This window comes from Emydura macquarii, unplaced genomic scaffold (genome assembly GCF_026122565.2).
Source record: "Emydura macquarii macquarii isolate MOO-44397 ecotype Brisbane River unplaced genomic scaffold, CSIRO-AGI_Emac_v2 contig_2308, whole genome shotgun sequence".
NCBI lineage: Eukaryota > Metazoa > Chordata > Testudines > Chelidae > Emydura > Emydura macquarii.
The window spans coordinates 3914875-3932790 of record NW_027132445.1 but is presented as its reverse complement, the minus strand read 5'-3'; the positions used below and the strand labels follow the sequence as shown (position 1 = coordinate 3932790).

General features: G+C 41.7%; 1 protein-coding gene across 10 annotated transcripts in view; it reads right to left on the bottom strand.

Annotated features, from left to right (window-relative positions):
* Positions 1-17916, bottom strand: part of AGPAT4 (1-acylglycerol-3-phosphate O-acyltransferase 4) — a 129034-nt gene that overhangs the window by 29625 nt on the left and 81493 nt on the right. For all 10 annotated transcript variants that reach the window (XM_067560812.1, XM_067560818.1, XM_067560817.1 and 7 more), the window contains 3 exons: positions 12644-12805; positions 8992-9145; positions 1281-1383 (listed from right to left, as the gene is read on the bottom strand). In XM_067560812.1, coding sequence (XP_067416913.1) covers positions 1281-1383; positions 8992-9145; positions 12644-12805 — 419 coding nt within the window. The remainder of the gene's footprint in view (positions 1-1280; positions 1384-8991; positions 9146-12643; positions 12806-17916) is intronic.

Sequence of the window (17916 nt, the reverse complement as noted above, 5' to 3'; positions counted from 1 at the left end):
ACCCGCAGGACGATTCAGGTCTGGCAGAATGGGGGAAAAGGAGACAGGAGGCGTGGTGGGATGCACATCTTCTCCTTCAGAAAGATTGTTGTACACCTGTGGTTAGAACAAGCTGCTCACTTGTTAGCAATATGTGAGCTGGCCTTCTCTTGAGAAAGCACACAGATTCTACGGTGCACTAAATGGGTATGGTGGCAGTCTCTTCCCTCCAGTTCTCTCAAGAGCTTGTAGCTATCTTGATATTTTCCACTGGCACTGTGTGGATATTTGGTGGTACCAACTGGTGTATATATAGTGGTGTCCTATTAGATCTGGTTGAAAAATTCTGAATTTTGAGGGGAAAACTGCTAAAAGTTTTATTTAAAAAACCCATAAAATGAATGGCATGGCCATCAGCTGATGTTCTGTGCTCGTGAAACTAAACTCTCAAACACAAAATAAAGGAGCATTTGTCTACTGAATTAACACAAAGTTTAAATTCACAGGGATTCCACCTATGGATGGCAGCTTTACATTGTAGCCAGGAACTCAGATTCAGCTTGGAAGCTGCATCTCAATAAGCACATCTCCCAAATTGGCACTTTTGTGGGCAGCGCTGCCTGGTCAAGTGTAGAGCAGGATTACAGCACTATACTTCCACTCCCGGTGGATTTTGTAGCTTCAGGGGCCTGCAGCCTAGGTTCTGCTGGTGGAACCTACCCTGTGATTCAGGTCCTATATATTGTCATACTTCTGCTGAGCAATAGCTGGTTATAGGATCTTGATGGCTGGTAGAGAAATCAGGGGCATGCAGTCTAGGTATTTCTTAGTATGCCTTGTTTTATTTACACTATATGTATCAGTACCTACCAGAGGTGGTCACACAAAACGCAGGCAATCCCCCCTTTCAGGATCTCAACCAAAATGCCAATGGCATGTCCACTGGAAGCAACTCTAGTTAGAGACAATTCCTAGGGGGTACAGAGACTAAGCTGTTGCTTACAACAGCTGCCCTCAAAACAAAAGTGCTCCACAAGATGAACAATCCAGCATTTCAAAGACTAAACAAAGCTCTCATGAGAAGAAAAAGAACTTGTAAAATTATGTAAAACAATCCCCTAAAGACTGCTACTATAGCAATATAGTAACACAATTTGAAAACATACAGCTATACACGTTCACCTGAGCATTTTTGAAGAGAGTTTGACACCAATTTATCATCAATTACCTGCAAGAAAAACCTTCTGGCTAGTAAAATGCATAACGCTGAATACTGAAAAACATGAGCATGGATAACTTGCCTTACATATAAATCTGCATGGTATTTCTTCCCATTTAAAACTCCCAGCAATGTTGGATTCTCATTATTTCTAAAATTGAGGGTAGAATCATACACAGCTGAAACTACAAGAAAAAAAAGAAAAACTGTTTTACTTACTGTTTGTAAAATCAATTTTCAAAATTAGGGTCTGCCTAGTGATATTTAAAGTGCATTTGTTATGACATTTCATGAGCAATTACAATTTTCCATATTCATTCTCTCTCAGACAGTGGGTATATTTAAACATGAAGCCCCCAGCAGCAGCAACATAGCTGAAGTTGTAAGCAAGGTCAAGATGACAGACATTTAAATACATATTAATAGAAGCAGGGCATCTAGCATGCCTTTCAAGAACAATACCAACACAATTTAGTTTTAAAAGGGTTATTTTTTCTCCTATGATCAAGTGGTGGTGGGGAAGGAAGAGGGAAAGAGAAGAAACAAGAGATGACTAATGCAAGAATGAGAGGACACCCAAAGAAACTGAATGGTAACAAATTTAAAACTGATAAAGTGCATAAAGTGAATAGTTAACTTTTTGAAGTCACCGCTACAAGATAGTGAGGCCAAAAGCGTAACAGCATGTGGAAAACAGGTTTTACTTTTTCAGAAAATTAATACTTTACAAGCCATAACTAGAGTTCAACAGGAAATGGGTTTTACTTCCCATGAGAATTTTGGAGGTTCTAAAAAAAATTCCCATGCTGAATTGGGACAAAAAGTCAACGTCTTGAAACTTTTCACAAACTAAAATTATTGAAACAAAACATTCCAATTGAGCAAATCAAACCTTTTTTTTTCCAGATTTTTCAAGTGCTTCTTCTGATTTTGACTTATTTTATTTTTCATTTCTTTTATTATAAATTTACCTAAATTTCAAAACAAAAAAGTATTTTCAAACTGAAAAACAATTTCATTTTGAAAATGTTGTAACAGGATATTGAATTTCCCATTTTAAATTTTGAAAAAAAAAAGTTTAGAAATTGTGATTGAAACCAACTGTCACAGGGTGACTGGCCCCTTTAAGAGGGAGCGAGGCTAGTGTGCCTGTGACTAGACAGCTTACCTCAATTAGGTTTAAAAGAGGATACCTAGGCCTAAGGGGAGGGCCTCTCAGTGAGTCAGAACCACTGAGCTGCAAGAAGCAGAAAGTTCCCTAAGAAAAGATGCCAGAGTCTCCAGGGAGGAGAGGCAGTGGGAACCTCTCGGGGCCTTCAAGAGGATATTCTTGGAGGATGTCCACAGTGAACGGAGAATGGAAGCTTCCTGAAGCAGGACAGATTGAGAGGCAAAGGGGAAAATCCCCTGGGAGCTGTAGCCCAGGTGGGCTGAGGAACTGTGTGGGTTTTTTTTTTTTTTTTTGCTTATGTTGAAGAAAAAACTGCCTGGAAAGATTCTGGGTGTGGCAGTGGGTCCTTTGTGAACTGGGAAGATGACCAATTTATTACACCAACCCTTACCCACAAAAAGGTTCAAATTTCAATGAACTGTCATTTTCTGACTAAAACGTTTCATCCAAAACGTCTCAAACAGCTTGACCCATAATTTAACAGAGGTTTCTTCTGTCCAAAACACTGTTCACTTTACACTGCTTAACAACATGAGTGCATCAGGCCAAGTACTGTTTAAAAATTGCAGACAGGCCTTTACCAAAATCCCAGATCCCCAAGCTCCTGAGTTTTAAGGAAGTCTAAATCCTGATCAGCACTTCATGGCTCAGGACCTTCTCCACTTTCCCTGAGGAGACAGTGTTATCATTGTGCACATCAGTCAGCTCCTACATAGGATACATTCTCCCGCTCCTTCACGTAACTGAAAGGGTCTATGATGTGCAGCCCAATTTGCAAAAGACAAGGTTATCACTCTCTCATAATCTATACAAGAGTCATGTTATCTGCCTCTTTTGTGAAAAGCTCTACAAAATCTGAGAGATATGTAGCACACTACTGATTGCAGAACATTTAATTAAGGGTAACTGTTCAAGATACGCTGGGTGAAAATCTGATACCGTTGAAGTCAATGGGAGTTTAAAGGTCCAGACCATTAAAGTCAACCTTGAAAGGTCTGGACCTTTTGACCAATGATGTTGAATTACCTATAAATTAGTCTTCTAACAACACCCATATCCACCACTCTGAAAGGACTGCTTCGTCAGGGCTAGCTACCAATACACAAAAAAGTAGCTCTATCCATTTTTTGGTTTTCACAGCAGTTTCCTCTGATATAGGCAGCAGTGCAACTGAATCCCCCAAAAAATAGCTTCCAAAGTTGTGTAATCACTGTACCAAGACCAACTATAGAAGGGAAAGTAACAAGACAACTGTGATGAACTGGGGGGGGGAAGGGGGGGTCTTGCTGTGCTACTTCTGATTTGTGGATGATTTTGTGAAGTTGTATCATGAAAATACTGTTATGAAAAGCCTATATGTATGTGGATCCAATAAGGGCTTGTCTACACTTAAAACACTGCTGCAGCTGGGCTGTGGTAGTACTTCAGTGTAGACACCACCTACGCTGACAGAAGGAGTTCTCCCATCAGCATAGGTAATCCACCTCCATGAGAAGCAGCAGCAGCTAGGTCAACATAAAAATGTTTCCATTGACCTAGTGCTGTCTATGTCAGGACTTAACTATGTCACTCAGCAATGGAGATTTTTCAGATCTCTGCCTGACTTAGCTAGTTTGACTTAACTTTCTAGTGTAGACCAGCCTCCAGAGTCATCAGGGTTGTGTCATGTCTCTGCCAGGCCAGAAACAATGTGAGTGATCAGCCTCATGATGGTCAATTCAAAGTAAGACACCTTAAGACAATGGGTTTGCTCCAGCTGGGAGAGGACACTTTTTGCTCTTATCAGATGGGAGAGGGTATTTAGAATGTAATGGAAAGTTACCAGGGCAGAACAAAAGAAGATGATCTCAGCAGGAGTCTTTAAATAGACTGGGTGGGTGTGGGGGTGGAGCCATTCTGCACAAAATTAAGAGGAGGGAAACCACTTTAGCAGTAGGGTAGGCAAGACCCCACTTACCTGCTTGCTGGAACACACATGATCCCCCAAAGGAAGGGTAAGCTAATGAAGAACATTGCATTGAGAATGTTTTATATGATCCATACTCTCCCATGCTTTACATTAACTATGAAAGAGAATAAGGATGTTAGACTGGGCAACGTGTGTGTCTGTTGACTACTTCATGCCCCTGAGAGCTAACCCAATCAAAAACTTTGTACGCTTTGGGTGGCATTCTGAGAAATGGGTGTGTTCAAGTATTGGGGAGTCTGAATGGTCAACACTGTGCCCAGAGAGACTAGGTGGCTTGACAGTGGATTCCCATGGTCACAGGGGGTGCCAGATAGAAGGTCTGTGCTCTGAGAGTATGCTTAAGGACCTCAAGATTGACACCGTGTCTGGACTTTGTTTAGGCTCCAGGAGCTTGAAACACCTCAGTAACGCAAAGCGCAGAGGCTTAGATTCCTCTCAGAGAATCCTAGTGGCTGGATGGCAGGAGGTGCTCACCAGGATATGTTGTGCTTCTCGTGGTAGCATGTGTGGGATTGATCACAGTGGGGATTTACCAGTAAAGTGTCAACAGCAGTGAAAACAAATACTGTAGAAGGGAAGAGCACAGAGAAAAGTCTCAGTCTATTCAGGAAAGGAATAGTGAAAAAAGAAGCAGGGGAAAATGATTTATGAACACCTGAAAAAAAGGCAAGTGGTTGAGGCATGCAGAGAAAGGCAGGTCAACATTGAGGAGTGGACAAAGACACCGCTTGCTGACCTGCTGTTCTCAGCAGGCCAGAAAAGGAATGATGGTCCAGGATCACAGCACACATCTAGTCCAATGGCAAAGAGCCAATAGGTGGGGGAAACTTCCGAGACTCTTTCCTAGAGAGGAGGTGGCTGAGAGGCTCCAGACATTAGCAGTGATCAAGGACAGATCTGCACATTGATCAAAAGAAGCTGCAGACTATCTAGAAGCTCAGTTGCTTGCAAACCAGGAGCAAGAGACAGCAGATAGGAGAAGCAGTATCAGCATGAGGAGAGAGAAGCTTAGTATCAATTAAAAATGGAGGGATTGTGCCAGCAAAACCTTGATCTGGGAGGTGGAGCCAGAGCCCCTGCACATGTCCCAGTGGGTTGTGTAGACTCCAAATTATTTCTTTGCTTTGGTAAGGGACATGACATGGATGTGTTTCTAAATGCTTTGAAATGGGGTGCGAATTGAAATGGGGGTGCAAATTGAACTGGGGGATGCAGGAGAACATAGTATGGTACCTAACTCCACTACTGTCAAGAACTAAGTCCCTAAATGTTTTCACCCATATGGACAGAGAGGACATTATGGGCGATATAATCGAGCTTTTTGGTGCAGTTTAAATTGACCCCTGAAGTGTAAAGGAGACAGTTTTGTGAAGTTCAGAAAAAGGATATCAACCAAAATTAGGAGTTACATAAGAAAATGGGGAACTAGCTGGGTGATGCCTACACATTAACAGGTTTAGAACAATGCTACAAACTCTTCCCCTCTGATCTAAAATCATGGTTAATAGACAAAGACAAGAAATGTACCTTGCTGGGAAGAGGGCTGACCAATATGCAGATAGTTGGCCCAGGTTTGATTAAAAACTTCAAGGGAGAGTGGCACAAAGCTTAATGGAGAAGGAGAATGGGCTAAACCCAGACCTGTGGGCAGGAGGGGGGAACCTGGAGATCTGAAATGCTTTTATTGTAACAAAAAAGGTCAGAAGACGCTACATTAGCCAGTGCTGGAGAAACCAGGGGCTAGTGTTAGCCTGCAGTGGGTCCAGGTGGCAGTGAACCTATCAACTGTGAAACCAGATCCAGCCCCTGTGGTCCAGTCAGTAAACCTGACCATTTCAGACCCAAAAAGGGAATCCATAAAATACTGTTCCCATTGGAGGTGGATGGGAAAAAAGGACTAGGACTGGAGCAAAATGAAGACCAAGTAACTCAGACACACCCAGAGGTGGTGGACCCCTCAAGAGTTCTCCCTGATAGAGTCATGATCATTCAGGGAATAATGGGCCCCCTTCCAAGCCATCTGAAATAGGGTGACAGTCAGGGGCCTAAGGATGTTGGGGTGCACTCCCAGCTACCGGCAGACGTCTTGCTGCGGAATGATTTAGAATCCTGGCCTGAGACCCACTTGTGTGGTTACTTGCAGCAGAAAGCAGCAGGCCTTTGCTCTGTCCCTGGGCTGCAAGCTGACAAGCAGAGAGGCAGCTCTGAGATGCTGCCTGGCAACATGAGTACATGCACCTGGGCTGAGCTGAATCCTGCTGATGAACTGACTTCGGAGGAAGAGAAAGTGGGTCCCAGTGACCAGGCTGAGTCAAGTCTCCCAGCTGCTGTTATGGCATTCGGACAAGAACAATTAACTGACCTCTCCCTAGTAAAACCTAGGGCTACAGCTGACTCCCCAGCAGCCCCCTGACAGGAGGGCACTTGGAAAGGTTTCTCTGGGATCAGGGGCTATTCTCTAGGGAGTGTATGCTCCCTGGGAATGTTGGGCCATGGGGAATGCGGAGACAATTGGTGATACCACAAAAGTACTGATTTAGGCTACTCAGTCTAGCCCACGATATATCCTTCCCAGGGCATTTGAGGATAGAGAACACTAAACAGAGCTTCCTCCAGAATTTCTACTGGCCTGGGATTTCTGAGGCAGTGCAAAGACACTGCAAGTCTTGTTATCTATGCCAGAAGGTGAGGAAGGGCCAGGACCAGGGTAAGGCTGTCCTGATCCCCATTCCCATCATAGAGAAACCCTTTCAGATGGTTGCTGAGGACACTGGGGGGCCCCTTAGCACAGTTATCCAGATGGAGGAAAAAGTATATTTTGGTAGTAGTGGTTTGTACCGCCTGCTATCTAGAAGCAGTAGCTCTGTTCTCTTTAGAGGCAGATGAAATGACTGACGCCTTGATAGAAGAAATATGTAGCCAGTTAGGTTTTCCTTATGAGGCTTTGACTCATCAGGGGACAAATTTTACATCTGTCCTACTTGAAGGGCTAGGAGAGAAATAGAAGATTCAACAGTTCTGGTCACCCCCCTACCAATCCTGATTAACGGGCTATTTGAGAGATTTAATTAAACCCTTAAAATGTTGAAAGGGTTTCTGGACCAACATTCTAGAGACTGGGTTAAATGTTTACCTTATCTGCTGTTTGCCTATTGGAAGGATCCCCAGGAACCCACAGGATTCTCCCCTTTTGAACCGCTTTCTGTATGGGAAGACAGTACAGGGTCCCCAGGACCTAATGAGGGAGGGGTATGTGTTGGCCTTTCAGGAAACACTCACTGAGCTCATGCATTTCACCCAGGAGAACCTATCTAGAACTCTGGATAAAGTCTGGTATGACTTCACTGCATGTGCTTAGGCATATGGTAGAGGTGAGCAAATTATGGTGCTCATTTCTGTGTACAGGAATAAACTCCAGGCTGCCTGAGAAGGGCTATTTAAAATTAAACAGCTCAATGAAGTAAACTATGTGGCCAAGCTATCTAATTGCTCACATCCCCATGGAGTGTGCATGTGAACATGACAAATCCATATCATGACAGAGAATCTACCCTTGGGGCACTGGGAGGGGGAGAGAGGGGTCTCCTCATATATCTGGTAGCAGAAACAGGGGCCAGTCCCTCCCTGGACTCATCCCTCTCTGATCACTTAACTTCCACATAGCAAGCAGAGATCAGAGGGAAACTGCAGGCTTATCACCAGGTGTTTTTCTGTAAGCCTGCAGAAGTCTTGCCTGCTGCCCAATTAAAAGTTCACCCATCAGGATTACTGGGAAAATAGCCAAGAACCTGGAGAAATTGCTGACATACTGGACTGAGGGATACTCCAACGGTCAAATAGTCTATGCGTATCCCCCGATGTACTGGTACTTAAGAAGCCTGGATCAATCAGAGTCTATACAGATTGCAGAAAGCTCAACACCATCCCAACAACTGACGCATACCCCCTGCCTAGAACAGATGAGATCCTGGGCAAGTTGGGAGGTGCCCCAATGCCTGACCACAACTGACCTCAGTAAAAGTTATTGACAGGGGGTGCTGGACTCAGATGCTAGGCTTAAATCAGCATTTACCACCCCAATAGGGCTCCAAGTTCCTGGTCCTACATTTTGACCTCAAAAGGGCTCCAGTTATCTTCCAGCAGCTGGCAGATCAGTTACTAGATTGGATGGGGGAGTTTGCCCTCGTACATACAGATATTTGTATCTTCAGCCAGGAAATAATTCCCTCTGGTGTGCTGGACAACCACTCCTGCTATTAACCACCAGTCTAAGGGGGAGATAGGACTGATGGGAGACCTGGAAGTGTACGTAGTTCATACAATTATATTTAAATGTGCCAGACGAGCATGAACTTTGGGAACAAGAAGCATTAAGTGGGTTTCCTGCCCAGCCTTTTGAAACTACTCCCTGAGGACAGGGCCTTTGACTGGTAATTACCTGTTCCTAGGTAAACAAAAACCAGTTAAAAGAGCTGCCTCTGTGAATTTTGCTGAACAGTCCTAACCCATTAGTCTTTGTGAGCTGGTGGAAACGTATCAATGAGGATCCCAATTTAATTCTACAGACACATTCTAGAGGAAAATGAATAAGGTAGGATGACAGCAGGAGATTGAAGTCATCATTTAGAATTTGCTGTGTGTGACTTTCCTTACCTACATTTCTCAAACACTGCACGGTAACAGCAAATCCCTTTGTCCGGGGCAGCAGATGGTATTTGAGTTTGGGCAGGCCTTTGGCTTCAGCAACCTGCATGCTGATTTGGTGCTTCTGCTCTGTGAACCTGGTGCCCTCACAGTGTATCAGGAACTGAAAGCAAGACAGGGCTGCAGTTAGAAAACCAGCCCACACATTGATCAGAAAACAAACATTTACTATTTTGGGTTTTTTTAAAACCTTCCTTCTTGTTTTTGGAATGAAGTGGGTAGAAGGAAACAAACCTTTAAAAACCTGACTCGCCTCCAAATCACTCTTTCGTCTAGTATTACTGCTCATACTGCTGAGATCTGCAGACTTTTGAGCAAGAAATGCAAGTGTTTCTTTCAATAAAATCACTCCCCTTCCTATATCATCACAGCAGACAAAAAAAGTTCTCCGGTGATAACCTATAGCCTGGTTACCAGGACTTCTCTTCTCACTGAGTAGTATATGTATTCTCAAAGGGGATGTGCTACAGACAAGCCCAAACCAGAACTTCAGCTCCCCTCAACTATGGGAAAGTTCAGATCCAGATCTAGATACATAGTTCATGGGCTCTCAGGCCCCTTCCCAATAAATATTTAAAGAAGGGAACGATCATCACTAGTTTTCCACCATTTTCTTTCGCCTTTTAAAGTTCAATAGCACTGACAGCTACAAAGATATGTGGGTTGTAAGATGCTGAGGAGGATATAGCTTTTGGGGGAAATAATCCCATTCACCTTCCATCCATATAAACCACACCGCTCAAGGGTTTAATACCTGAACATAGTCATTGCACAAAGTGTTCCCAGTGAGATAAAGATCCATCTTCTCTTATAAGAATTAAAATAATGGATCTTTCTCTGACAGGGAACACTTTGTGCAACCCTTCTTCATAGCACAAGTAGTTACATGTAAGTGCATGCTCCTAGTGGTGATGGGTGTGACCAGATCCTCATATGGCTCTTAAATTGCCTTGGTGCTAGAGAGGAAGATGTGTCATCCAGTGGCCAGGGTGCCAGCCCTGGGAGATCTGGGTTCAAGTTCCTGCTCTGCTACTGACTGCCTGTATAGCTTTGTCATTTTGTTTCTCTCCATCTCAGTCTCCCATATATAAAAGGAGATAACAGTACTTCACTACCTTACCGGGGTGTTGCAAGGATAAATACATTAAAGATTGAGAGATGTACAGATTCTACAACAGCGGAGGGGGGCCACATAAATAGCTAAAATGGATAGATGGGATTCTGGCAAGTCTTTAACAGAGCCCTGGCCTCCTGTTGTGTCCCAATAATTTGACTACACCCTTCACAGGGGTACTGTTATGTAAGACACTGGAGGTAATTGTTCCACTTAACTCAGCACTGGTGAGGGCTCAACTGAAGTAGTCTGCCCAGTTACTGGCACCACACTTTAAGAAAGATGTGAGTGAACTGGCAAAAGTCCAGAGGAGAGCAACAAAAACATTAAGGGGTTTGGAAAAAAAGACCTATGAGGAACAGTTGAAAGAATTGAACAAGTTTAGTCTAGAGATGAGAAGGCTGAAGGGGGACATAACAGCCTTCAAATATATAAAAGATTGTTATAAACAGGATGGTGACCAACTGTTCTCCATGTCCATTGAGGGGAGGTCAAGTAGTAATCAGTTTAATTTGCAGTAAAGGATATATAGATTGGATATTTGGAAAGACTTTCTAACTAAAAAGGACAATTAAGCACTGGAACAAGTTACCTAACCTAGGACGGTTGTGGAATACGTGTCACTGAAGGTTTTTAAGAACAGACAAACACCTGTCAGGGATGGTCTAAATATATCTAATGCTGTCTCAGGTCAAGGGGATGGACTAGATGACCTCTTGAGGTGCCTTCCAGCCCTACATTACTATGATTTCTATGATTCCCAGCTGAAGATGCACTTACATTGTGTCTGAGCGTGGGGAGGTCAGAAAACTATAGACCCCTAAATACAGTGCCACTAAACAAATAATGTCCCATTCTATATAAAAGATATATACCATTTCTGGTGAAAATGTTCAGATATTAGGGCTTCACATTTATTTCCCCATCAGCACATGCATGAGAACAAATGGATTGATGGCAGGTTAGTAGGAAGTGAACACAAAAAGGCCATAGCCAAAGTGAATTTATTTCTAAATTAAATGCAATTTGTGTGGCATTTGACTAGCAATACAGGGCCAGGATTTGGCCCATAGAAATGAGAGATGGGTCATCTATTCTAGCCTCCAACCTCCACAGGAGTGTTTTGTACTCATGCAGTATACACATCTTGTTAAATATGCAGATGAAGCATTCAAAAAGTGGTGAGAAATTCATTTCACCGGCTCTAACTGGCTCTTTCTATACCCAAGGTGCAATTGCTATCTGTGCGGACACGCGATCACCACCAGGAGTGCAAATTAAAATTCCACTTCATACTGAATTAACCCCAGTTATATGACAATTACATAAACACCATCTGTAATAGGATTAGATTAAATGAAGGAGCTGTCAGGCAACAAAAGACAGGAGAGATATGCTCATAAATTAGTGCTGAGCAATCTAGTTTTATAAAAGATTATTTGACTTTTAAAAGGTGCCTAAGAGTACACTGGAAACTGTACAAGAGAGAATAAAACCTGATACCAATTAGGTAGCCTCCTGGCTGGAGATCATCCAATGCATCCCCAAAACACAGGACTCAGTTCTGCAAGGTGTTGATCGCCTTCAATACTCATGGACTTAAAAGGGCACTGAGAAGGCTCAGGCCCTCAGAAGTTCAGGTCCACATCTTCATTAGAAAAACACCTCTGTTAAGCAATCAATGTTTGGTAGCCCCTTTTGTGGTTGGTTAAAACAGATTTCCCTACATAGGTCTGTATCTCTCCTCTCGCCATCACCAACTCACCAAAATTGGGAGTTTTCCCAAGTACTGGATACAGAAAAAAAGTCAACATCTTTTCATTCCCGGTCTGTCAGTCATTTCCCAGCCAAATAAGAGAGGATGGAGATAATGGGAAATTAACACTATCTTGGTGCAGAGACAGGGAATCCAACCCTTCTCATATTAGAACAATCAGTGGGCCAAATGTCACTGTGGTTGAGTAGGCACAGCTCTGAGTTAGTTCATTTACATCAGGGCTGAATTTGACCCAGGATCTCAAGAGTGATGGGATTAAAGGAGGAAAAATGGACGAGTGGGTGAGAGAGTATGAACATGAGAACAGAAGGAACAGGGATACAAGAAAGGAAATTAAAAATACATGTATTCAGTACATTGTCATATAGACACTCAACTTTTCCAAAGATCTCTAAACTCCGAGGTTCAAAGGTGCATGGAGTTTGCTGAACTGATCAAATCCAAGGATAAATAATTGCCATCTATACAGTTTAGATCCCTATTTGCTGTCTTGGCATTCCCATCATTCTGTCTTTGATAGAAGGTAGGTGGGAAGAAAGTACTATCCTGGAAATTCAAATTCTCCTCAGTGTTTTCTGACTTTTCTGGGAAGTTCATGAAACACTAAGCCAAATTCACAGTATTGACCCAGTGAAGCAGTGCTGCATTTATATTCTCTGTTCCTCAAGAAACAACAGGGCCCTCAACTCCACTCCGCTGTCATCACTTACCCAAAATTTTTGGGGGTAATCCCGGAGATTGAGCAAGCTCTGCATGACAGTTTTCCGATCCTCCTCCCATTTACGTTTGCAGAAGACTATCTCTAGGAAATACCACATCCAACCAATGATAGGTACATAAGAAAGTTCCTTCTTTGCAAGCACTTTTGAACTCTGCAAGAAAGAGCACAAGAAAGAAGTGTTAGTTGCTTGTTTTAAAAAAAAAAAAAAATCTGTTTATTGAATTGTATGGGTACATGAGACACAAAGAGCCAGATGCTAATACACTGATTCACACTGCTTGTACCATTGGTTTTAACAATCAAAGTTTCTTCTCAACATCAGGTAGGGGGTAGAATTTGGCCCCAACTATGTGCATAAAAGGAAGTTATATACAATTAAAAATACTCAGATAAGCCCAAATCTTTTGAAAAGCGAAGAACTTGTGCCAGCCACAAATAACTAAGTTCTTAATTTATCCAGAGAATCAATACAGCATGGTCAGTGGCAGCACAAGTTTCTTTAGGAGATCCTGTCAATATGTTTCCATGTAGAGCTAACAGGATTAGACATTATGCATGGAAGAGTAATTTATTTTGCATAACTGTTATGTCTTTGTTGTTGAATCTGTCCATGGGATGCTTCGTCATCTGTCTGCATCACAATCAGCAGTCTATTGATACAATTTACATAAAGCTCATAGGGAAATATTTTATTTACATATTGGCTTTTCTATGGCACTCATCACCGTATTCCCTCAGCACCACTCATACATTAATAAATTTCTCTTCACAATATCTCAGTGGAAACATTAGCTCCATTTTATAGGTGGGATACAAAGAGATTCAAGTGACTTCACCTGCATGACTTTGGACATCTATGCTGTACTCAGTAATAACACTCCCAAGTCCTAGTCCAGTGCCTTAACCGCAAGATTATCCTTCCTCTCTCAAGACCACCTTTCCAAGATGCGTTTTATTGTTCCTTTCCTCCCTTCCTAACCAGCTCAACTCTAAGCTGTCTTGCAGTTTGTTTTGTTATTTAATGGCCAGAATGAAGAATAAAGCTGCAGACAATGTGTGAAATGCTGCTTCCGCATTGATTGAAAAAAAGTTACATTTTCTCCAGGGTAGATAGAGCAATGATGGTCCATTGTGCATTTGTTATATCATCATAAGGCGCTCTAACCCAGTGCCCCTCAGATGGATTTCTAGGACATCAGATCTGACTAGTGACAATTGGTAAACTCAACATTCAAGTAACGGCTAACAGAGATACATTTGCTTTGTTTATTTCATTACTCTGGCAAGAGAACCTATTTCTTGTCTTCTCACCTCATCCTTTTCTGCTCTCCATCTCAGAAGAAAATTTCTGTAAATAATTAAGCTACCTACAAACCTCAAGAGATTAGAAGGCAAACATTCACCACTTAGTTTTATCAGCAACAGCCACACAGAAGCCAAGGAGAGAAAATGTGGGGAAGTCATCTTCCAAAAACTGGAAGCAGGAATTTATTTTCCAGTCATCAAGACTGTAGCATTCCCCCGCCCTCCATAAGCGCACGAACACGCGCTCTCTCTCTCTCTCTCTCTCTCAATACTATTAGTTAATTAGTAGTGATGGGCCCAATGCAGAACCCACAGATTGGGGGAAGCTGGTCTCTGGATCTGAACATTTGAGGCCCACATCTGTTGATCTGATGAACATCTGATTAAGAATCAATTTGTGCATGAATCTGGCCATTTTTGCCACACTCATATTTGTAGAAAAATTAGTCCAGATATTTGATACTTAAAATAGCCTCTACCTCACTGCAGCAGCTATGCTGAGCATGGCCTGATTCTCCAAGGCCTCTTCCCACCCCCAATATTGGTCCTTCCCACCTAACTGTTGATTCCCTCATCTCTTTCCCCGGCCTCAGGATACCTCTGCACCCATTCCCACCCACTAAGATACCTTTCTGCCACCAATATCACATTGCATACTACCTAAGTCCATCCGTCTTCTCTCCACCCAGTCTGGTTTCCAGAATACATATACCAGTATCCATCAATACTGAATACATGTTATTTGGATTATCAGGAACCAGGTACAATAATAAATTCACTTTATAATAATTAAAACAGCCCTCCCCATCCAAAAAGAAATAAAACCTGTTGTAAACATTTGACAGACCCGATGTAATTAACTTTAAAGGGATATTCAATTTTTTTAAGCTTGGTTTTCCTATAGAGTACCTTTTAAATGTGGCGATTTCTTAACTAATTATTTTGGGAAAAAAAGGTTTTTTTTGCTCTCCAACGTTCAGAATGGTCTGTTGGATGGACTGTTAGCTTAGCTCCACTTTCCTTCTCCTTTCCCCACACTCTTGCCTGATGCCTTTTCAAATTCAGTTTTGCTATTGCTATTACTAGTAAACGCTCTCTGACAGGGCCTGGGGAAGGATATACACATTAAGAAACCAGTGAAACTTACTTACATTAAGTGGTTTCAAATGCACCAAGTACAGTAAACTGAAAAAATTAGACCAGTATTTCTTTCTTTCTTCATCTTTCATTATAGTATATTTAAGGGTTAACTTCTAATAGTAGTATATACAACATTTTGAGATGGAAATATTATTTTTCAAGTTGCTTACACCCCTTTAATAGAACATTGCAGTTCTTCCAAAAAAACAATGTCTAAAAGAAAGTCTACAGTTACGGTCATATGTCAACTCCTGAACTCTTTCCCTTTAGCAGTGCTTGCCTCCCAACTTTCCAATCAAGTGCTGGCAGAGGAAGGTTACTTTGTGTTTTTGGAGTACTCTGGGATCCTCAGATGACAGGTTCTATCCGGACCGTAATATTAAATGGGAACGAAACATCATGGCTTCGTAGAATGCAGTGTTAGGAAATTGGATAGAGATGTCTTGCTGCTTGTGTTATGCATTAATTAGAAGCAATCACAAGCTATGCTCTGCCTCATACTAGCCAGTCACAGACTATATATCCACATTTATAGCATGGCTGTTGGGCACTGTTAAGGTGTCTGCAGACAGGCAGCTGTACTGCATGAATATATGAAAGCTTCAGATTTGCAAAGAAGAGAGTAAGTGAGAAAGAAATAGGTCATCTTTAGAACCTTAATACACTTTTGCTTTCTCCCTTCTTCTCCCTTAATATAACTATTCGTTTGATTTCAATATTTCCAGAATGTACCCGATATAATACCTCTTGGTGTACACAAAGAAAAACTGTGTCTCAAAATACACATACCAGCCCACTGGGACTTCTCCTCCCCGGCTGCAAAAGCTAGAAGTGGGCCTTGCACTGTGCCAAAAGAATGAACAAATCCAGGCTGTTTCACACCAGCAAAGGAAGAAAATTTTAGTTAAGGGCCCTCCGTGAAAGTACCCTGACCCCAGATATTTACTTCTCAGAACCATTAACACAGGTGTCTCAGCTGCCACAGCCATAACTTGGGGAAAGGTGTGGTACCCCAAAGAACCACAGAGTTTTACAGAACAAAGCCAACACCTTGAATTGCAGTCGGAAACCAAAAGAAAGCCAGTCCAGAACTAGGTTGGCAAATATGTAAGACTGACTGCAACAGAACTACAAGGCCACTGCAACATGACCTCAGTGCAAGTTATTGGGCTCAGTATAAAGGTAATTGGGTGAAATATCTGTGTATTATGCAAGATGTCAGAGTAGATGCTCTAATGGTTCCTTCTGACTGTAATCTATGAATCTACAAAGGTTATGCCTCCAAAGCATAATAAAGGTTCTAACCATTTCTAGTCACCAATGACTGTTTGCTTTCTTAGCATAATCTAAACCCGACAGTTAGAAGAGAATACCACCATATTTAACTGCCATATTTTTATTAGAAAATAACATGCTGGTATGATATTTTAAAAGTATTTAAATCATTACCCATGGTAAAGCTCATGAATGTATGAAACATGGACACTTGAATTCTGTCCAACATGTTGATATTCAAGGTTATATTGGATTGGTTTCTTGTTTTCTTCTGCCAATGGCTTCTCCCAAAAGCTCTTTTCGGCACTGGAGTGTATAATCTCTTGTAGAAGAGAAACTAAAGCATCTTATGCTATTTTGTGCCAGAAGTCTGCATTAAGTGTGGAAGGAAATCTCTAATTACAGAGAACTAACTACAGGAAGGAAGTTTTTCAATTAGTTGCATTAGCAAGACAGCTCTCTTGTGGGAGGAATAAATTAGACCTGTAATATACAAATTATCCCTTCCAGCATATAGAACTAGAACCTGCCCTGTGTGTATCATATAACAAAGACATAAGAATGAAGGAAAGCATGCATCCATAGAATTCATCTTATCCCACGATTTCTCCTTTTAATTAACTAAGTGGTTTTTATAGCAATGTACTAATTTTTCTACTGGAGCCTTAAAATTTCACCTTCCCTGCAGGATAAATTCCATTGAACAACACTGGGTGACTGCATATAAGACATTGTCTTCCTGCTCAAAAGGAGAGTTTTTAAGGCTCCAGAACTATAGTTACAACAGTATATGTGACTACAAGACTGCTTTCTGGGACTAAAGCTGGATGAAAACAGAAAAGGATATATTTCTTCATATACTCAATCTGGCATTGAAATGAATTATCTTTGGTTGTGTATGCACTTGTGTATTCAGTCGCAAACACTTGTGTGATCAAATTCCACTTGCATGAATGGCTGCAGAAAGCACATTTCAATTCTACATATGAGTAACAACAAAAACTGAATTAGATTAGCACAGATGTTTGCATACTTATCCAATGAAATCCCCTTGCTACTTATCTGTCCAATCCCAGCTAACCAACACAGCTTGAACAGTGAACATCACATATTGACAGAAAACTAAACCACTTAGCATAAAAAGTCAACAGCAATTTGTTCTGTAACTTCAGGTAACAAATTTAATGAAACTGTAAACTGCTAGCAACCAATAGGTTAAATTTGACTGAAATTATTTGCTGTGAAATATTTTGATCTGGTTTGCTATATTTCAAAAACATAGCACACCTAAATCCACTCCCCCAAATCCAAAACAATACTAGAATGGAGTAGAGGGAACATTACTTTAGCCCCCACATCAGTCCTCATAGCCTTCATTTGTAAGGTTTTCCATCCCTGAATTTAGTAATTCTTCAAAGTTAATGTTGCAATAATATTTTACACACACACACCCACCAGCAGTTCTGAGTGACAAAACTTGCACGCCTACACGAGTCCCACTTTTATTTCCTGCATTCACTTTTATAAATAAAAAACGAGTGC